We start from the raw sequence: 23,236 nt of genomic DNA, 5'->3' as shown, positions 1-23,236 counted from the left end.
GAAGATTTTGGAGTTAAGAGGTTTCCTCCCGACAGCAGAGATATATTCAAAGATTTGCGCCACATTTTCACGATTCTTCAAAAATAGCAGACCTGCTGCTAAAGTGTAACAATGCCTGGGGTTCCCGCCCAGAATGGGTTTACGGACAGTCTGAGCCAGAACAGACAGGCTAGACCAAAACAACAGCCATCAGGCTTAGAGTATATATGAATAGAGAGGGCACCCGAGTTCTCCTTCCATCCACTTGCATTAAGTTGCTCTAAAGCGCATGAGGCGATTTCACTCCTCCTTCCGGCTATAGGAACAGATTGCATTCTGGGATGGATTGGCCCTAAACACATGAACGCGCTGCCGTTGAACGCGCACGAACGAACGCGCACGAGCGTGCGTCCGTCGTGAGCGTGCACAATGATAGTCAACGGACCAGCGCGATCATGTGTTTGGGCCCACGCTGCAATACCAAATTGGGCCACTATGTCCATTTGGCCTCAGGGTTTCCTCTGTCTCTATTCATATATACTCTAAGCTAGCAGGGCTTCAATGTTCCACTTCCTGCTCGACACAGAGGTCAGAGATCAGAGGTCACAACGGTTCTCCAATGTGACGCCACTCTTTAATCAGACAGAAATACACAATATGGAAAATACAATGTGAACATATTGATAATATCCCTGTAACTGTGTCTTTGTTTGTGAATCCAGTTTGTTCGCAGTAAACACAAACACAAACTTAACACTAAAACTGTTCACTTATTCTGAACAAAGGACAAAGAGAATAAGTTAACTTTGACATGTTTAAATAGTGTTACTTCAAGATAGTTTAGTTAATTCATGGATGACGCCATCTCTCTTTCTCTCTCTCTCTCTCTCTCTATATATATATATATATATGTATGTATATATACTGTATAGATATATATATATATATATTAGTTCATAATTCATGGATGACATATAAAAATATCCCGTGATTTCCCGTACAGGCGACACGAAGGACACATTTCAACTGGTTTCTACGTTTTAGTTTCTTCACGTCATGTGAAAGCAGGAAATCGCAGCTTCAAACATATTATTATTATTATTATTATTATTATTATTATTATTAAATGTACATATTGGTTGTTCAGTTTGACCCTCCAGTTTTGGAGATATGGCTTATGGAGTAATGTCTGGCAGAGAAACAGAGTTGAGAAAACAGGCTTGAAGTAAATATTGACATTGACATATTTCATATTTCTGTGGTCTCTAACATAACATTACACCTAGCTACATGTTTAAGCATTTATTTCATATTTACATGTCTTCTGTGGACTCTAACATTACACCTAGCTACGTGTTTAAGGTGTTTAAGCATTTATTTCATATTTACATTTATTCAGACATGCTCTAGTATGTGAAGAGTCTGCCTGTGATATTAACTACTTTTGGATCAAATATAAATACATTCAGTTTTTCTGGTGAAAAGCTGGAGGCTGCACGATGACATTTAATCAGCTTAATGGCTACCTGTTGACACACAGAGAGAGAGAGAGAGAGAGAGAGAGAGAGAGAGAGAGAGAGAGAGAGAGAGAGAGAGAGAGAGAGAGAGACAGACAGAGACAGAGACAGAGACAGAGAGAGAGAGAGAGAGAGAGACAGAGAGAGAGAGCAGGGTAAGTTTTGATGTATAGTTTCAGACTGGAAACAATAGCGTTCAGTGTTTGAGGGGCGCCAGGCTAGGCTAGCTTCGGCCTTCGGGGGTGCGTGTAAACACTGACTTTGTCCTAAACACAGACATTAACACTTACAGCGCTAGCATTTATTGACAAATTATGATATTATGTCACGCCAGCATTTTTTACCAGTTGAGCTCTTATTTTGAAAAGCCACATTTCCAGACTTCCGGAGCTGATCATAAACTAGGAAGTTGAACGGGTCAGGTCTCGTCTGTCAGACACACTGTCTGCTCTGTGGAGCTGAGCTAGTGCACTGGAACACTGGAACACTGTCTGCTCTGTGGAGCTAACCCCCTAGCACTAGCAAGAGCATCCAGAGGCTCCAGTATATTCAAAACAGTGCTGCTAGGATCCTGGTGAGAGTGCGAAAATACGACCACATCACACCCATACTCCACTCCCTTCACTGGCTTCCCGTCTCCTCCAGGATAGAATACAAGGTCTGCCTCCTCACCCACCAATGCATCCACAGCAACGTCCCCCCCTACTTAAAGGAACTCCTTGAACCCCCAGCCTCCACCCGCTCCCTCCGCTCCGGTACATCTAACACTCTCCAACACTCTCAAACACCCAAGAACCAAACTCCGCACCATGGGGGACCGGGCCTTCTGCTCAGCTGCCCCTCGGCTGTGGAACGCCCTCCCCGACCACCTGAGAGCACCACAGTCCGTGGACGTTTTTAAAAAGGGACTAAAGACCTTCCTCTTTAGTAAGGCATTTGCCCAGTCGGACTCTTAAGCTGCCCTGTGTGCTGTTTTTAACTGTTTTATTCTTATTTTACATTTTTTATCTGTAGCACTTTGAGATTTGTTTCAAATATAAAGTGCGTTATAAATAAAATTTATTATTATTATTATTATTGCTCTGTGGAACTAACCCAGTGCACAGCAAACTGCAAAGGTACTATGTTTACCCAGGGTAACTGGACTAAGGAAAGGAAAGGTACTATGTTTACCCAGGGTAACTGGACTAAGGAAAGGAAAGGTACCATGTTTACCCAGGGTAACTGGACTAAGGAAAGGAAAGGTACTATGTTTACCCAGGGTAACTGGACTAAGGAAAGGAAAGGTACTATGTTTACCCAGGGTAACTGGACTAAGGAAAGCAAAGGTACTATGTTTACCCAGGGTAACTGGACTAAGGAAAGGAAAGGTACCATGTTTACCCAGGGTAACTGGACTAAGGAAAGGAAAGGTACTATGTTTACCCAGGGTAACTGGACTAAGGAAAGGAAAGGTACTATTTTTACCCAGGGTAACTGGACTAAGGAAAGGAAAGGTACTATGTTTACCCTGCAGGGTAACTGGACTAAGGAAAGGAAAGGTACTATTTTTACCCAGGGTAACTGGACTAAGGAAAGGAAAGGTACTATGTTTACCCAGGGTAACTGGACTAAGGAAAGCAAAGGTACTATGTTTACCCTGCAGGGTAACTGGACTAAGGAAAGGAAAGGTACTATGTTTACCCTGCAGGGTAACTGGACTAAGCTCAAGAACTTGTTTACAGCCAGGCCCTGCTCATAGAACATTTCATGGTAGGGGTTCAATGCCTTGTTCAAGGGCACTTCAGCAGTGGTAATTATAACGTGCCGGTCCGGGGATACGAACTAGCGACCTTCCGATATCAAGACCGCTCCGCAAACCGTTCGGCCACCGCTGCCCCCATATGCCAGGGACCCCCATTTGAAGAGATATTCCAGGGACCCCCATAAGAGAAGGTTGTTACAGCTCTAGCAGTGATTTTCAACCCGTTTAATGTCAAGGACCCCCAGTTTGACATGCATTAGTTCTACGGACCCCCATTTAATGGCATTTCTATCTCTGGGACCCCCAATTTATATTGTTAAATCAATGTTAATTTAACTCTGTGTTAATTTAACTCTGTGTTTACATGTGAGCTTGTAGATCTGTTACAGCAGGAGACATTAAACATTATACAGGAGTATTTACGGTAAAAGGTCGGAGGTCAGGTGGTGGTTGTCCAATAGGAACGCAGCTCTGGTCCTAAGCTCCTCCTCCGCGTTGAACTGAATGACCTCCAGCAGGGAGACTCCGCCCCCTCTCACAAACTCCGCCCACACCTGTTAATTAAAGTTTAACTAAAGTTAAATAGAGTACATTAATTCATTACATGTTGGTATTTAAATAGAGTACATTCATGAGGTGAAGTGAAGTATCTAGACAGGTACATGGGTATCTTGGTGGTGTAGTGAATCCGTGGATGTGGACCAGACCCATTGCAAGATGCTGTACTCTGTCGTCGACCCTAAGCCATTCCAGCCTGTCAAAGTGGTTAGGGGTGAGACTTATCTGCCCCCTGGGGCAATATGCATTGAGAGGGGCCAGACTTATCTGCCCCCCTGGGAGAGGGGCTGGAAGTTGGCAGAATGCACTGGACTCAGGGCAACAGCCCAGCTTTAATTATCTTAACATAAACATTACAGAGACTTATATAGTTGTTACTGTGCAATACTTTAAAACAGTTGTCATGTTGCACACATTGTCTAAAATAGCTGATATTTGAAAACGTTGATCGTTGAAAACAATGTATTTCAGACTCCAGCCTGTCTCTCTCCATCCATCCAGCCTGTCTGTCTCTCCATCCATCCAGCCTGTCTGTCTCTCCATCCATCCAGCCTGTCTGTCTCTCTCCATCCAGCCTGTCTGTCTGTCTCTCTCCATCCAGCCTGTCTGTCTGTCTCTCTCCATCCAGCCTGTCTGTCTCTCTCCATCCAGCCTGTCTGTCTCTCTCCATCCAGCCTGTCTGTCTGTCTCTCTCCATCCAGCCTGTCTGTCTGTCTCTCTCCATCCAGCCTGTCTGTCTCTCTCCATCCAGCCTGTCTGTCTCTCTCCATCCAGCCTGTCTGTCTGTCTCTCTCCATCCAGCCTGTCTGTCTCTCTCCATCCAGCCTGTCTGTCTCTCTCCATCCAGCCTGTCTGTCTCTCTCCATCCAGCCTGTCTGTCTGTCTCTCTCCATCCAGCCTGTCTGTCTGTCTCCATCCATCCAGCCTGTCTGTCTGTCTCTCTCCATCCAGCCTGTCTGTCTGTCTCTCTCCATCCAGCCTGTCTGTCTCTCTCCATCCAGCCTGTCTGTCTCTCTCCATCCAGCCTGTCTGTCTGTCTCTCTCCATCCAGCCTGTCTGTCTCTCTCCATCCAGCCTGTCTGTCTCTCTCCATCCAGCCTGCCTGTCTGTCTCTCTCCATCCAGCCTGTCTGTCTCTCTCCATCCAGCCTGTCTGTCTGTCTGTCTCTCTCCATCCAGCCTGTCTGTCTCTCTCCATCCAGCCTGTCTGTCTCTCTCCATCCAGCCTGTCTGTCTCTCTCCATCCAGCCTGTCTGTCTGTCTCTCTCCATCCAGCCTGTCTGTCTGTCTCCATCCATCCAGCCTGTCTGTCTGTCTGTCTCTCTCCATCCAGCCTGTCTGTCTGTCTCCATGGTCTGAATAACCTTTAATGACGTAACTCTGTCTAACTCTATGGCTCTGGTCTGAATAACCTTTAAAGGAGAATTCCATACTAAAAGGCATTCTTACCTTTCTTTGTAGTTGTTACGTCCCCACCAAAGAGGTCCAGGTGTTATTTTGTGCAAAAACTGGCTATTGGCTATTTCCCCTACCATAAGCCCTCAATGAATTGCATTGAATTGAATGGGAATTGAATGGGGCTATGGGGTGTTGTGCTAATTCGCTTATTTCCATCGAAATAAGTAGTAAAGTGTGCCGCTTGGGATATTATTTACATTATGAAGAGAGGATATATACAAAAAAAGTATAATTATGAGCGATGGAAATAAGCGAATTAGCATAACACCCCATAGCCCCATTCAATTCCCATTCAATTCATTTAGGGCTTATGGTAGGGGAAATAGCCAATAAGGAGCTTTTGCACAAAATAACACCTGGACCTCTTTGGTGGGGACGTAACAACTACAAAGAAAGGTAAGAAAGCCTTTTAGTATGGAATTCTCCTTTAATGACGTAACTCTGTCTAACCTATCGATGATAAAGACGAGGAAAACAAAAACAATCCTAGGGGAGCTCTGGAAGCTACTCAACAACCAACTAGAAACATGTGACACTAATGACTCGCTGTGCCCTCCTCACCCCTCTGCGTGCGTGTGTGTGTGTGTGTGCGTGCGTGTGCGTGCGTGCATGCGTGCGTGTGCGTGTGTGTGTGTGTGCGTGTGTTACGTGTGTGTGTGTGTGTTGTGTGTGTGTGGCGTGCGTGTGTGTGTGTGTGTGTGTGTGTGCGTGCGTGTGTGTGCGTCAAGGAGAACAATGGAGGACAACAGTCCAGTTAGCTCGCCACGCGCCACGGCGCCCGTCTCTCCCTCTGACCACAGAGGTGACTGACTGAGGGTCCATTGTTCTAAATGTCCACAACGAGACGTCCGTCCGTCCGTCCTCCTGTGTCTCACACAGCGAGCGCTCAGCCGTCGGCTGGACAATGGACCAGTCAGACCAGCCCGTCAGTGTTTGTTTCCCTCGACTCAAACACATTAACCCGTTCTGACCTGAGATCAGATTAAAAAAAATGTCTTCTACATCTTGACAGTTTTCCGAAAAAGCTATGTTTCTATATGTCAGTCGTTCTTCGATTTTTCAAAAATAGCAGACCTACAAGCTCGTAGCGCGCCACTCGGTGGCGCGCTATGAGCTTGTAGATCTGCTCTTTTTCAATAGCTAAAAGCATAACGTAATGCTAACACCAAAAGGGGTTCCCGCACAAAATGGGTTAACTAAAACAAAATGTTCGTCCACTTCCTTTTTTCCAACTGACGGAAAACTGAATGGAAACTAAATGAAAGCTAAGCTATGACGACTAAAACTAAGGGCCGATTCATACTCCTATTTTACCGTTCTGTTTCGGCGCTGTAGAGCCGAAATCATTTCGGCTCGTCAGAAATCTTCAGTAGCACCGAAGAGACGACTTTAGGACGGTACCCCCCCCCCGAACCTCAAATGACGTCACATTGTAGGCTCTACAGCGCCGAACACACTTTTATTTGGCTCTAAAATAGGAGTATGAATCGGCCCTTAGACTAAATATACTGACAATTTCGTCAACAGATTAAAAACTAGACTAAAATGTTAGGAAGGGACCTATAGTGGACAAGCTATATCCAGTAGAAGTCATTTTACACTTGGTTGCATGCTGAAAATAGCCGATCTACAAGCTCACAACGCGACGCATTGTGAGATTGTAGATCGGCTATTTTCAGCAAGTGAAGAAAGTCTGTCATTGCGACGGCATCGAGGCCTGACAAAATACATTGTAGTCGACAAAACCGACTAAAACTATTCAAGAGACTAATGACTAAAACTAACCAAAAACACCACCACAGGTCAGAGGTCACCTCTGGACTTTAACCGTTTCCGTGCGGTAAAGGTAGATTTACGTGGTTCCATTCCCAGCGCTTCAATGCGGGAACGGGAGATTCACGTTTACAGTGTGTTTTTATTGATTACTTTCAATCGCCTTTCTACACACCCGAGCACTTTATCTACTAGCACAGAACGGTAGCACAACACTCCGATCACCTGATCACAAAAAAAAAGAAAAAGATGCCTCTCCCCCCTCCCTTCCTGAAAACTCAGGACAGGAGGGGCTCAAATGCTCACTATCACACAATGGCGGCCCCCATTGCGAGCGTAGCTACTAGCTAGCCCTTAGCCAGATCACATTTCATGACATCCGATCGTATCTAGCTAGGCTTGCTGTTTCTCACTCACTGAGACATGCCCCTGCATGTCCTGAGACATGCAGGGGCATGTCTCAGGGGAGGGAGGGAGGAGGCGTCTTTGTGTAGACTCTGTTTCTCTCGGAGCATGCTCGCTCGGACTTGTTGCCACTTGCCATAATGGACACCGCACGGATCTAAAGTCTGGTCTCCCTTCCTTCATCATCTCCGGGTGACGGCACGGTTATTTTGTTATGATGATCATGTCTTTACAACTAAGACGCACGCGCCGCTGTTATGACTTTACAAGTCAGCAGCAAAAACAACCTCGGCGAGCCAAGTTGGAACGATACACAGCGACAGATGGATAAATAATGACAATGCGTCTTCGCATCGTTCCATCTGCCCGCCGGGGGTCTTGATCAGTCATCATCATAATCTTCATAAAAAAATAAACAAAACAGTAGTAACGTAGCCCCAAGATGTTCCAGTCCCAATGTCCCATATGCTCATTCTTTAGCTCATACAAACGCCATTTAGTCACAGACATTGACAGGCAGATATAAAAATGAACACAAATAATATCATATACATACTATACACTGAATGAAAGCCCTGAATGTCTACTTTTAGGAGGAAAACAATATACACATTGATCCCATGTACAGTTTGTCTAATTGTTTATTGAATGCAGCTTGCGGCCACCAGAGAGAACTTTAGAGAAAGCATGGACCTGAAGAACTATTATTCACAAAATAAGGCCTATAGCGACATGTACATACTATATACCGTATGAAACGGAAGACTCTCTGCTTTCATAAGAAAAATACTAATAATAATAATAATAATAAAAATCACACCCCTGTGAAGTGAGCAGTGCAACATTGCACTGCTCACTTCACAGGGGTGTGATTTTTATTAATATTACAGTATTAGTATTTTTCTTATGAAAGCAGAGAGTCTTCCGTTTCATACGGTATATAGTATGTACATGTCGCTATAGGCCTTATTTTGTGAATAATAGTTCTTCAGGTCCATGCTTTCTCTAAAGTTCTCTCTGGTGGCCGCAAGCTGCATTCAATAAACAATTAGACAAACTGTACATGGGATCAATGTGTATTTGTTTTCTTCCTAAAAGTAGACATTCAGGGCTTTCATTCAGTGTATAGTATGTATATGATATTATTTGTGTTCATTTTTATATCTGTCTGTCAATGTCTGTCAACTTCAAGCCTCCATATCTCTGTTGTTTTTTTTCACGAGCAGCATGCAGGCAAAAGCAGGTGTTAGAAAAAGGTCAATATCTCCAGAATGGAAGATGGTAGAATCATAAAAAAAAATTTAAATTGAAGTGGACAAGTTAGGCTTTCTTTTGATTTATGCGGTGTGATTCTCGCTATAAGAGGCCCCTCGCTGTGGGCCCCTAAAAAAGTTCAAAAGTCCATAGAAACGTTCAGCATTGATTGGGTGTGCAGCCCACAGCCCGCCAGCACTAAAAGTGTTAAAACACCACCACAGGTCAGAGGTCACGCATTCGGAAATGCGCCCTGAACGCACTAGTGTGCTCTCTTGAGCGACCCTACCCTGAAGCTGGGGTCGTCCACTGAGAGACCCTACCCTGAAGCTGGGGTCGTCCACTGAGAGACCGTAACCCTGAAGCTGGGGTCGTCCACTGAGAGACCCTACCCTGAAGCTGGGGTCGTCCACTGAGAGACCCTACCCTGAAGCTGGGGTCGTCCACTGAGAGACCCTACCCTGAACCTGGGGTTGTCCACTGTATCCTAGCATCCAGCAGCATGATGCTAAGAGGTGGTTGCTAGGTGGTTGCTAGGTTACCTGTATCCTAGCATCTAGCAGCATGATGCTAGGAGGTGGTTGCTAGGTGGTTGCTAGGTTACCTGTATCCTAGCATCCAGCAGCATGATGCTAGGAGGTGGTTGCTAGGTGGTTTCTAGGTTACCTGTATCCTAGCATCCAGCAGCATGATGCTAGGAGGTGGTTGCTAGGTTACCTGTATCCTAGCATCCAGCAGCATGCGCAGCAGTTCCAGACTCAGACAGACCAGGTGAGTGTCAGTCATCTTCAGAGTGTGAGTGACAGCTGTCAGAACACGTCCATCAACCATCTGGTCTCTGAGGTGATGAGTCATGTTACACATGACCCTGAGAACCTGGAATGTATTAAATATATTATGTTACACATGACCCTGAGAACCTGGAATATATTAAATATATTAAATATATGTGTTACACATGACCCTGAGCACCTGGAATATATTAAATATATATGTTACACATGACCCTGAGAACCTGGAATATATTAAATATATGTGTTACACATGACCCTGAGCACCTGGAATATATTAAATATATGTGTTACACATGACCCTGAGAACCTAGAATATATTAAATATATGTGTTACACATGACCCTGAGAACCTGGAATATATTAAATATATATGTTACACATGACCCTGAGAACCTGACATATATTAAATATATGTGTTACACATGACCCTGAGCACCTGGAATATATTAAATATATGTGTTACACATGAGTGTGTACTATAGTGTGTAATAGTGTGTACTACAGTGTGTAACAGTGTGTACTTTAGTGTGTAATAGTGTGTACTACAGTGTGTACTTTAGTGAATAATACTCACCATAGTGTTGATGCCTTCAGAGAAGGGAAGCATCGTCATCAGAACAGGAAGCAGTTTGAGATGCAGCACAGCTCTGCACAATGTGGAGTCAGCTAGAGGGATACACACACACACACTGGTTACCTATAGAAAACAGTTACCTAACCTAGAGAGATACACACTGGTTACCTATAGAAAACAGTTACCTAACCTAGAGAGATACACACTGGTTACCTATAGAAAACAGTTACCTAACCTAGAGAGATACACACTGGTTACCTATAGAAAACTGTTACCTAACCTAGAGAGATACACACTGGTTACCTATAGAAAACAGTTACCTAACCTAGAGACATACACACTGGTTACCTATAGAAAACAGTTACCTACAGCTAGAGAGATACACACTGGTTACCTATAGAAAACAGTTACCTAACCTAGAGATACACACACTGGTTACCTATAGAAAACAGTTACCTAACCTAGAGATACACACACTGGTTACCTATAGAAAACAGTTACCTAACCTAGAGAGATACACACTGGTTACCTATAGAAAACAGTTACCTACAGCTAGAGAGATACACACTGGTTACCTATAGAAAACAGTTACCTAACCTAGAGAGATACACACTGGTTACCTATAGAAAACAGTTACCTACAGCTAGAGAGATACACACTGGTTACCTATACAATTTACAATTTACAATTTAGGCATTTAGCAGACGCTCTTAATCCAGAGCGACTTACATTAAGCAAGAACAAAAAGCATGGGAATACATCACATAAAGACATTTATCATGAAACATGCGTAGCTAAGAAAGTAACAGTGGAATATCTATAATGAAACTATACATATAAGCTATACATCTATACTACTATGCTACACATATGTACTATGACGTGCTATGACTACATACAATGCACTTATGCTGTCTACATAACATGCTATAAGTCTGTATCAAAATGCTATCTAAGTCTACAGAATTGCTATCTAAGGGGGTGGGGTAAGTGCTATGGGCCATGATGGAGTCTGAAAAGGTGGGTTTTCAGACTACGGCGGAAGATTGGGAGTGACACACTGGTTACCTATAGAAAACAGTTACCTAACCTAGAGAGATACACACTGGTTACCTATAGAAAACAGTTACCTAACCTAGAGAGATACACACTGGTTACCTATAGAAAACTGTTACCTAACCTAGAGAGATACACACTGGTTACCTATAGAAAACAGTTACCTAACCTAGAGACATACACACTGGTTACCTATAGAAAACAGTTACCTAACCTAGAGAGATACACACTGGTTACCTATAGAAAACAGTTACCTACAGCTAGAGAGATACACACTGGTTACCTATAGAAAACAGTTACCTAACCTAGAGAGATACACACTGGTTACCTATAGAAAACAGTTACCTAACCTAGAGATACACACACTGGTTACCTATAGAAAACAGTTACCTAACCTAGAGAGATACACACTGGTTACCTATAGAAAACAGTTACCTACAGCTAGAGAGATACACACTGGTTACCTATAGAAAACAGTTACCTAACCTAGAGAGATACACACTGGTTACCTATAGAAAACAGTTACCTACAGCTAGAGAGAAACACACTGGTTACCTATACAATTTACAATTTACAATTTAGGCATTTAGCAGACGCTCTTAATCCAGAGCGACTTACATTAAGCAAGAACAAAAAGCATGGGAATACATCACATAAAGACATTTATCATGAAACATGCGTAGCTAAGAAAGTAACAGTGGAATATCTATAATGAAACTATACATATAAGCTATACATCTATACTACTATGCTACACATATGTACTATGACGTGCTATGACTACATACAATGCACTTATGCTGTCTACATAACATGCTATAAGTCTGTATCAAAATGCTATCTAAGTCTACAGAATTGCTATCTAAGGGGGTGGGGTAAGTGCTATGGGCCATGATGGAGTCTGAAAAGGTGGGTTTTCAGACTACGGCGGAAGATTGGGAGTGACACACTGGTTACCTATAGAAAACAGTTACCTAACCTAGAGACATACACACTGGTTACCTATAGAAAACAGTTACCTACAGCTAGAGAGATACACACTGGTTACCTATAGAAAACAGTTACCTAACCTAGAGAGATACACACTGGTTACCTATAGAAAACAGTTACCTACAGCTAGAGAGATACACACTGGTTACCTATAGAAAACAGTTACCTAACCTAGAGAGATACACACTGGTTACCTATAGAAAACAGTTACCTACAGCTAGAGAGATACACACTGGTTACCTATAGAAAACAGTTACCTAACCTAGAGAGATACACACTGGTTACCTATAGAAAACAGTTACCTACAGCTAGAGAGATACACACTGGTTACCTATAGAAAACAGTTACCTAACCTAGAGAGATACACACTGGTTACCTATAGAAAACAGTTACCTACAGCTAGAGAGATACACACTGGTTACCTATAGAAAACAGTTACCTAACCTAGAGAGATACACACTGGTTACCTATAGAAAACAGTTACCTACAGCTAGAGAGATACACACTGGTTACCTATAGAAAACAGTTACCTACAGCTAGAGTGATACACACTGGTTACTAATGCATGTCAAACTGGGGGTCCTTGAAATTAAACAGGTTCTCTAATGGGGGTCCCTGGTATATGTTTAGTATAAATCTTCTCTAATGGGGGTCCCTGGCATATGTTTTCAAAAGGGGGTCCGTGGGGCTGATGAGTGTCATTTCGGGGGTCCTTGACATGAATGAATAGGTTTTGGAACCAACGGCTCAGAATAGAAACGCAAACCAAACACCGACAGTGTCACCGATCCCCCCGTTCCCCCTCCCCCTCCTCCCCCCCCCGTGTGAACTTCATGACCAAACACGACCCCCAACGAGGCTGCAGCCACGTGACCCCGCCCCCCTCAGCAACGTGACCTTTACCACCAAACTGTCCCCGAGACCGACCGACCTGTCTGGGAACCCCACTGCAGAGCAGACTGCAGTGTTGTTGTCTTTGGGCAGCAAATTTCTATTTTAGTTTTTACTCAATATATCAATCAATCAATCAATCAATCAATCAATCAATCTTTAATTCAGACTGCATGGTCCATAACAATCAACAGTATAGAGCGTCACAGTCCCTCCCCCTTTCAGAACGACGAGTGGCCCAGGAAATGGTTCTCCATTCATTTTCATCATAGGCGATTCCTAAATTATTTATTTAAAGACGGTTACGCCGCGGACAAAGACAACTCGGATCGTGACAAATCAACAAAAAAAGTGTTGTAACCAGCCGTTTTTTTCTACTTTCTAATTATTTGTTTGGCCCAAAACATTGTGTTCATTGTCATGATTTGTCACGATCCGAGTTGGCTTTGTCCGCGGCGTAACCGCCTTTAAGTAAATAATTTAGGAATCGCCTATGGTGAAAATGAAACCATTTTCATGGGCCACTCGTTGTTCTGAAAGGGGGAGGGACTGCGACGCTCTATAGGGATCAATACAACAGACATTAAAACACAAAAATCTAAAACACATCCAGACACTCTCTCCAGTGTATCCAGAAGCGGTCCCTGATGCTGAAACTACATTAGATTCAACCTCAACATAAAACTACATTAGATTCAACCTCAACATGAAACTACATTAGATTCAACCTCAACATGAAACTACATTAGATTCATTATTAGGGGTCCCCGAAATAGAAATGCCATTAATTAAACGGGGGTCCGTAGAACTAATGCATTATAAAACTGGGGGGTCCAATCACTGCTAGAGCTGTATAAATCTTCTCTTATGGGGGGGTCACTGGCATTATCTCTTCAAACGGGGGTCCGCGGGGCTGATCAGTGTCAATCTGGGGGTCCTTGCCATGAAGACGTTTGGGACCCAGGTGGTGTAGGTGCAGGGGCGGCCTTAGGAATCTGGAGGCCCGTTTCAAGACCAAATATGAGGCCCCCATACACCTACTGTATGACATCATTATTTTGTTGATACAGCCGTATATTGATACGAATAGTTTGACTGTTCAACATCACACGCAGCCATTACTCTAGACAATTAGCAACAACAACACCACCTCTCCTCCTCCTGTCGTCCCTTCACAAATTAAAGCGTCTCCCCTTTACCTCCCAATGCTGCACATTTTACCCAGGGTTATTAACACTCTTTCAGCGCCACCTGGTGGTCACCAGTTCAGTTTAGTGCCAATTCTCCCATCATAAAGAAAGAAAGAATTTGTAATTCTATTATGCATGTAATGTGCATGTCATCACCTGTACACCAGAATAGAGGAATGTTGAAAATATGGATGAAAAAAAAACAAAAAAAGACGTCTTGACGTTTTTGGCTACTAAACAGACAGGAAATAGGTGTAACTTAACATTGTGGGAGAGAGCAAGGCAGTGAGTGAGCGAGAGAGAGAGAGAGAGAGAGAGAGAAAGAGAGAGAGAAAGAGAGAGAGAGAGAGAGAGAGGGCCAAGGATGGTTGACTGACACCCAGTTGGAGCTCGGAGGCCCCCCTGAAGGTGGAGGCCCCCTCCTGAGGGTGGGGGGCCCCCCCTGAGGGTGGAGGCCCCCCCCTGAGGGTGGGGGCCCCCCTGAGGGTGGAGGCCCCTCCTGAGGGTGGAGGCCCCCCCTGAGGGTGGGGGCCCCCCTGAGGGTGGAGGCCCCCCCCTGAGGCCCGTTTCAATGTAAACTGGTGAAACACAGCCTATGTGTAGTAGGTGTAAAACTCACCCGTCAGGTTGTTTAGGACCCAGAGGCTCTCTCTGGCCAGGGCGGGCCGGCCGGGCAGGAAGGCCTGAGCAAACGCACACAGAGCGGCCACCAGACGCACCGCCTCGCCCAGATGCATGCTGGGAGGAGCCCCCCCCTCCCCGTCCCCCCCGGGGGTCCCGGGGGTCAGGGTCGGGGGGCCACAGCACAGCAGGTTCCCCACGCAGCGCAGCAGGGGCCACAGCAACTGGAGAGGAAACAGGAAACAGGTCGTCTCCTCAGAAACCTTCCCAACGATGGGACCATTACATTAAGACAGGTCGTCTCCTCAAAAACCTTCCCAACGATGGGACCATTACATTAAAACCCTTTTGGTGTTTTAAGCATTATGTTATACTTGTTATTATGTTATACTAGCTGTTAACCAATCGTGAAAATGTGTTGCAAATCTTTGAATAATATATATTCTTTCAGAGCGAACGTTTTAACTCAAATCTTTGCTTTATCTGAAAATATGTAGTTCCAGGGACCCCGCCGTCCCGGGGGGGAACTACATAATGTCATAATGGGGGTCCCTGGAACTACATAATGTCAGATGGGGGTCCCTGGAACTACATAATGTCAGATGGGGGTCGGCGGCCAATTACATATATTTTTGGGGGTCCTTGACATGAAAATGTTTGAGCATTAGTGACAGAATCAGGATTTAGAAAACATTTAGTAGAATCTGTTCTCAGGTCTAAATGGGTTAAAGGACCGATTTTCACTACTAACTATCTTCAAAGTGGGGTCCGGGGACCCCTGTAGGGGTCCTTGAGGGAGTTCCAGGGGGTCCGTGGACCCCTATGCAGCTAAATGATAGTTTGGAACCAAATGGACCCTTATGGGTCTGTGACTCTGAGAGTGTACAAATGGAACCAAATGGACCCTCATCCCCCTTTCTGAAACCAGCTCCTCGCCACTCGCCCTACACACTTGCCCTCGATATGCGCGTTCACGCGAGGCTGCGCCATGTTAAGTGTCGTCTGAAACCAAGCAGCCTTGAGTGGAAGTGGCTTATAAAGCCCTCAAGAGCGAGTCTGTGCCGATCTAGACTCCATTGCCTTGTGCAGCCCTGCTCTCTGTCCGCACGGAAACCAAGACCTACAAATGGAAGTACCGCCACAAATAAATGATAAATAATCTCCTCCTAATCAATCTTCATCTGATGCAGAATAGACAACTGATGTTCACAAGGGCTCTTTATTTACCCCACCGTGAAAACTATAAATGAAACCACACAAACCAAACAACTTTTAACACAATGATTTATAAACACCATGGATGTATTTGACATGTCATTTTTGACAGTCATGCTGTATTTCCTTTTTCCATATTAATGATATCCACACAAACATACACGATGCAATGCAATATAACTGTACAAACAAAATAACAGGTAACACAATTGCATGATGGTAACCATGGCAACGAATGGTGTCTGTTTCCTGTTTCTGCACAAGGAGGGCGAGTGTATTTCCGAACAGTTTTTTATACCCAGCACCCTAATCAAGGGAACTTGATTCAGCTGGAGGGGCACTTCCTGACGAGGGAACCTCCCGAGAGCACTTCAAGTCAAGGCACTGGTTTCAGAAAGGGCCTTATGGGTCTGTAACTCTGAGAGTGTGCAAATGGCTTGACTAGGAGGTTAATCTCTGCTAGAACTGTGAAAATCCTCTCTTATTGGGGGTCCCTGGCATATCCCAGGTACTCAACCAGAGGAAGTCCTTATGATCTAGTTCCCCCCAGTTTCAGGACACTCATGGGAAAAAATGCTTTTTTCTACGCAGCCACTACTCTGTGGAATGCACTCCCTCCAGCCCTGAAATCCCTAAATTCTATTGCAATATTTAGGAAAGACCTGAAATCATGGCTCCATCTACACACTCACTGGTCATAGTTAGCTTCCGACCCCGGATAGCCCATCTCCCATGCTCAGGACTATTCTCTCAGGGTACCTCTTGTCCTATGTATATAGCTCCCAGCCTTATATATAAAGATTATTTATTATATGTTCCATGGTTGTTTTGTCTGTACAGTATGTATGTGTATAGTTTCATGTTACAAAGTGGACCACAATGGAAACAAGCGAAGGCTTTTTTGTGTCCAAGTCCATTTGGCATTTTTTTAAATGATGTCATTTTTCTGTAATTTTCTTAAACTGCCAATAAAGTATTCTATCTATCTATCATATTGCTAAATGGCACCAAAACTAAAGCTATGTTGGCTATTTCAGCTCAAATGAGTATCTCCACTCTCGATGGAACTCCCATTGAGTGGGTGCAACGCTACAAATACCTTGGCTTTTGGTTGGATAAACACCTTAACTTCAAATTTCATATTGATTCCTTGTGCAAAAAGCTTAAATTCACCCTGGGTTTCTTCTACAGATTGAAGGCTTGTTTTGCTTGTTCAGCTCGTAAAGAACTGCTCATTGGTCTCTTTCTGTCCCAATTGGATTATGGTGACACCATTTATAGGTTTGCCTGCTCCTCATCCTTGACCAAATTGGATCCCCTGTACCATGACGCTGCATTGAGATTCACAACAAATGCACCTTTCAGAACACATCACTGCACGTTGTATGCTGCAGTCGGTTGGTTCTCATTGGCAGCTCGCAGGCTTCAGCATTGGCATGTTTTCATTTATAAAGCCAGTCTGGGTGACCTGCCGTCTTACATTTCATCCAAATTCAATCTGGTTCCAAAAGGGCCTAAACCTCAGGTCAAATGCTTGGCTTGGTGTGTAGTGTGTAGTGGGTAGTGTGTAGTGTGTAGTGTGTAGTGTGTAGTGTGTAGTGTGTAGGACCAGCATTCAAATCCGAGGGGGGTAAAAAATGTCTGGCCTTTTTTGGCCCTTATTGGTCGTGGAATGATCTGCAGTCCAGACTAAAATTGGCTTTGAAAGTTCCCTTGAGAAGTGTCCCTATGTTTATGCCTATATATCTATTATATGGGCTCAGATCGTGGAGATTGTGTATATGGTGTATTTTGCCCTGCTACTAAAAATAAATAAATAAAAAGTAGGACAGGTGACTTGTTGTATTTATGCATATAGGTATACTTTAAGGTTTATTATGGATGTTGTATTTGCTGGTTCAAAATGTAACATTGACGATGTGGTATTGAAGTATCTTGGTATTGAAGGTATCTTGGCGAGTTCCCACTTGTAAAAGAGACGCAGTCTCAATGTGACTTTACTGGTTAAATAAAGGTTAAATAAAATAAAAAAATCAACAAATAAACAGAGACAAGACTCACCAGTTCCACTCCTTCCTCAGTGTTCCCTGCAGCAACAGCACCCCCTAGTGTCCCCAGGAGGGAACTGCACCGAGCCAGAGTTTGTAGAGGCAGGAGCCTGGCATGGTCACTGCAGGACAGAGAGAGACGATCACAGATAAACAGATTAACAGGATTAACTGGATAACCATCCATGACCAGGTGACAGGTCAAACCCTGGATAACCATACATGGTTTGACCGTACTAGGGCTGACCCAAAAAAATCGATTAATCGACGTTCAATAGATACGCACGGGAATCGATTTTTAAATTTTGAATCGAATAGTCATTAAAAAAAAAGCGGCCGCTTTTGGTCCACGAGACGGCCCCATTTGGTCCGCGAGCCATGCTCGCGCCTCGCAGCACCGCAACGCCTCTGACTGAACTGCTGTCTAAAGAAGAAAATGTGTCCATATCAGGAGTAGTGCCACTGCTGTCAAAGATTAAAAGCGAATTTCTCACAGTGGGAGCTGACGACAGTCCCGCCAAAAAAGCTCTGAAACTTAAACTGACGGAGGAAATGAATAGGAGGTGGGAATTCTCAGACCCGACTGATGCTGCTGTTCTGGGCGCAGCCATCGACCCCCGCTTCAAGAGGTTAAAGTGGCTATCTGACGAGGAAAAGGAAGCCGTGCGCACGGAGATAACTCCGTTGGCTGAGGGCCTGAGAGTGAGACCAGCGGTCAGGGTCCGGGAGGAAGCCGTGAGTGACGCCGACAGCCAGGGCAGTGGCAGTGACACGGCTTCACCGGCTAAGAGGCCTAGAATGACGGACCGAGAGAGAACACGTCAACTCCTCTTAATGGAAGACGATGATGATGATGGATCCGAGGGAGATCAGGACGAGGGGCCGACTGCGCAGAGAGAACTGAATGACTTTGTTAGAGACAAATCCCAGACAAATGTGGACTTCCCACACCAACACTTTCTGATATGAACAATAATGCCATCACACGGCTAGCACTCTCAATATCACGTGACACTGATCATCCCCTGTATCGCTTCTTCAACCTCATGCCATCTGGACAAAGATACAGAACCTTACCCTGGAAAAAGGTTCGTTTCAGTAGGAGTTTTGTCCCCTCAGCCATCGCGGCATTAAACAAACTGCCCCGCCGATAGGATGGTTTCTGTACACAGTGGGGACCTCATGTTTTTTTTTGTTTTGTATTGTCTTGGTGTTATGTTGTTTCTGTACTGTGTGCTGTTTTTGTTGTTGGTGTTGAACAGACCTGTGAAAATGAATATCCTTCGGGACAATAAAGATTATTATTATTATTATTATTATTATTAATCCAAAGCGAGTTCCGGACCACTGTCGTGGTGGAAAGACAATGCGCCAGGTTATCCTAAATTGGCAGCAGTAGCTAAGCGGATTCTCTCCATCCCTGCCACTTCAACACCGTCAGAGCGCATCTTCTCCAAAGCGGGATTTATTGTCAACAAAAATAGAAGTTGCCTGTTGCCAAAGAATGTAGACACATTGTTTTTTTTGGCACACAACGAAATTCGGATGCAAACCGACAGCAGTGAGTAGAGTGAGTCGTCATTGTGTCAATCAAGGCAAGCTCAGTAGCCTATATTAAGCCTATACCTTTTTTAGTTTTAAATTATACTTGCCAAAGTAATGTCTCTGTTCATATTGTCTGTATAGTGATAACTATTGCACTGATACTATATTGAGTTTATTGTTTAATTCCTCCTTTGCTCCGCGAGCCATGCCTCGCAATTGCTGCTGTGAGTTTGTCGTTTGATTGATTGATTGAAATGTATTAACAGTTTGCAGAATTACAGTACAGTACATTTCAAGCACAAACTGAAATACAAAGACTGTTAACTGTGAGTGGACGACCCAATTAAGCACTACACTCGTTTACAAGAGGGTCCACCATGTGTTCAATTCATCAAAAGTGAAAAAGTCATAAGGCCTCGATTAAATGTCGCTTTATTTCAGGTAATGTTACGGCAAGAGGAGAAGAAATAAATGTTCACTTGGTTTACACTTGACAGCGTGTACTGTTTTGAATGGTAGCCAAACTGTTACTTTTATTAAGTTTTTTGTGCCATAGAGAGCCTAGAGGGTTTGATTGATTTAAGAGTTCATTGATGTTACGATCGGGTGGTGCTTTTTTTTTGGTGTTTTCACATCTGAGTTTCAATCGGAAGAGAAGCTAAATCCCTACATTTTCTGGATTATATATTTTTTTTATTTGAGAGGTAATGCCTGTGTCAGGCAGTTGACTTGTTACGGACGGATGTTTTATGAAGGCTAATTATTTGTGCGTCACTGCTTTCATGAAGTCTGCAACAGTTGTTGCTTATTGTTTAAAATAAATGAGACCAATCCAAGCATGCCTTTCCCTCCGCTATATCGTTGTTTACGCCAAAGAGTCACTGCTCTTCGATCATGATCGATCATCAAATACGGAATCGAAGGTCAGCCCTAGACCGTACTAGATCTCCATATATGGAGCCGGCCAGCAACTCTACATGTGACCTCACTGATGACATCACATTAACAGTCTCCACTGTGCCACATTAAGAAGCTCTGTCGATTCAGCTTCTCGCCCTCAGAGCGTCTTACTGTAAACAGTGACATCATGTCGATGAAAAGGTCACGGAGGTCATAGAGGTCACCTGGAGGTCAGGTAGTGCAGACACCAGGCAGCCTCGATGGAGGGGGCGTGGCCAAACTGGGGGTCGGAGGTCGTCAGGACGGAGAGCAGCTGTTCAGGTAGACCAGAGGCTAGGACCGCCCTGCACGCACACACACACACGCACGCGCACACACACGCACGCACACACACACACACGCATGCACGCACACACACACACGCACGCACGCACACACACGCGCGCACACGCACGCACCACACACGCACGCACACACGCAAGGTTTTACATGATAATAACCATAAGGTTTTACATGATAAGAACCATTTATATACAGAAACTAGAACTGCACTCTGTCGAGTGCATACTTGCTTGCAAGCAGAGCGCGCAAGTACTTTAGACCGCTACAAACTGTCAAATCTCAGTAATGACTACTTGTGCCTGATACGGCAGTGGTGCCAGATTACATACACGTATACACAGGAGCATTACCTGTAATCCTCCCGACACTAAAACATATCGTCATTACGTCACCATCGAAAACCAATTACACTCTGGCATTGGGTCCTTTAATCCACATCTTTTTTACGTCATCATTGAGAGCTAGTTATACAGATGTATGTAATCTGGCACCACTGCCGTATCAGGCACAATTGTGCTGGGACGGTGCCTACGCATCAAAAGTGGCGGGACGGCTGGGACGGTGCGTACGAGTCCCGGGCCAAACTAGTACTTGCGCGCTCTGCCTGCGCAAGTAATAAGGTGTGAAATGAAGTGTCTGTGTTCCCTACTCACGGTATGATGGTCTGGGCTGCCTCTGAGCTCTGGAGGAGTTGAAACAGAGTGAATCCTACTGACTCTGACACCGCCTGATTACCTCTATGGACCTAGAGAGAGAGAGAGAGAGATAGAGATAGAGATAGAGATAGAGATAGAGATAGAGATAGAGATAGAGATAGAGATAGAGATAGAGATAGAGATAGAGATAGAGATAGAGATAGAGATAGATAGATAGATAAACAGAGTGAATCCTACTGACTCTGACACCGCCTGATTACCTCTATGGACCTAGAGAGAGAGAGAGAGAGAGAGAGAGAGAGATAGAGATAGAGATAGAGATAGAGATAGAGATAGAGATAGAGATAGAGATAGAGATAGAGATAGAGATAGAGATAGAGATAGAGATAGATAGATAGATAGATAGATAAACAGAGTGAATCCTACTGACTCTGACACAGCCTGATTACCTCTATGGACCTATAGATAGATAGATAGATAGAATACTTTATTGGCAGTTTAACCCATTCTGACCTGAGATCAGATTCATACGAGGTTTCCACTGGACACACACTGGTCTGATTAAGAAAATTACAGAAAATGACATCATTTTAAAAAACGCCAAATGGACTTAGACACAAAAAAGCCTTCGCTTGTTTCCATTGTGGTCCACTTTGTAACATGAAACTACACACATACATACTGTACAGACAAAACAACCATGGAACATATAATAAATAATCCTTATATATAAGGCTGGGAGCTATATACATAGGACAAGAGGTACCCTGAGAGAATAGTCCTGAGCATGGGAGATGGGCTATCCGGGGTCGGAAGCTAACTATGACCAGTGAGTGTGTAGATGGAGCCATGATTTCAGGTCTTTCCTAAATATTGCAATAGAATTTAGGGATTTCAGGGCTGGAGGGAGTGCATTCCACAGAGTAGTGGCTGCGTAGAAAAAAGCATTTTTCCCATGAGTGTCCTGAAACTGGGGGGAACTAGATCATAAGGACTTCCTCTGTTTGAGTACCTGTGAGCATCCCTCACTCTGGGCAGGTAGCCCATCAGGTACTCTGGAACAGAGGCACCTAGGATCTTGAAGACCAGACACAATGAGAGCTGGGATACTCTCTCCTCCACCCTTAGCCAATTTTAGTAGTAACCTCACAAGCTTGTTTTGGGAGGTCTGCAGCTTTGTTTTCAAAAGCGTGGAGATACCTCTGTACCATGAAGTACACGCATAGTCAAAGTGGCACTGGATGAGGGCACCGGCCAAGGTCCTCATAGCACTGCTGTTGACATAAGGGGATATCCTGCCCAAGAAACGAGTTCTCTGGTTGACCTTTGAGATCACTTTCATTGCCATTTTTTCACCTGTGAGTTTGTTATCTAGTATAAAACCCAAGTAAGTGACCTCTTCCCTATTTGTGACCACACTGTTACCCACTCTAACTGTGAATCCCGGGGACTTGTTGAGGTTATGACTTGAACCAAACAGAATAGACAGAATAGACCTGAACACATTATTATTATTATCACTGCTTCTACCACAGAGAGGTTAGCTCTATGGATCTGAAAACATTACATTATTATTATTATTTTTACTGTTTCTACCACCACTAGGTTATAATGGGATAATGTCTGGCTAGCTGGTCGTTGTAGGGAGATAATTCACCTCCTTTATGTAAGGGATAATGTCTGGCTAGCTGGTCGTTGTAGGGAGATAATTCACCTCCTTTATGTAA

The 23,236-nt window shown here is 44.1% G+C and overlaps 1 protein-coding gene across 1 annotated transcript in view; it reads right to left on the bottom strand.

Moving 5' to 3' along the window:
- Positions 1-699: 699 nt before the first annotated feature.
- Positions 700-23,236, bottom strand: part of tmco6 (transmembrane and coiled-coil domains 6) — a 28,914-nt gene continuing 6,377 nt past the window's right edge. The window contains exons 6-13 of the mRNA XM_080774576.1: positions 21,507-21,598; positions 20,736-20,855; positions 18,080-18,188; positions 14,802-15,027; positions 10,056-10,147; positions 9,405-9,563; positions 3,664-3,794; positions 700-1,505 (exon numbers count right to left, since the gene is read on the bottom strand). Coding sequence (XP_080630702.1) covers positions 1,502-1,505; positions 3,664-3,794; positions 9,405-9,563; positions 10,056-10,147; positions 14,802-15,027; positions 18,080-18,188; positions 20,736-20,855; positions 21,507-21,598 — 933 coding nt within the window. The 3' untranslated portion in view covers positions 700-1,501. The remainder of the gene's footprint in view (positions 1,506-3,663; positions 3,795-9,404; positions 9,564-10,055; positions 10,148-14,801; positions 15,028-18,079; positions 18,189-20,735; positions 20,856-21,506; positions 21,599-23,236) is intronic.

Source organism: Protomyctophum bolini, assembly GCF_963924005.1.
Source record: "Protomyctophum bolini genome assembly, chromosome: 10".
In the NCBI taxonomy this organism is placed as follows: Eukaryota; Metazoa; Chordata; class Actinopteri; order Myctophiformes; family Myctophidae; genus Protomyctophum; species Protomyctophum bolini.
The sequence above is the reverse complement of the archived record's forward strand: the minus strand, read 5'-3'. Positions and strand labels throughout refer to the sequence as shown.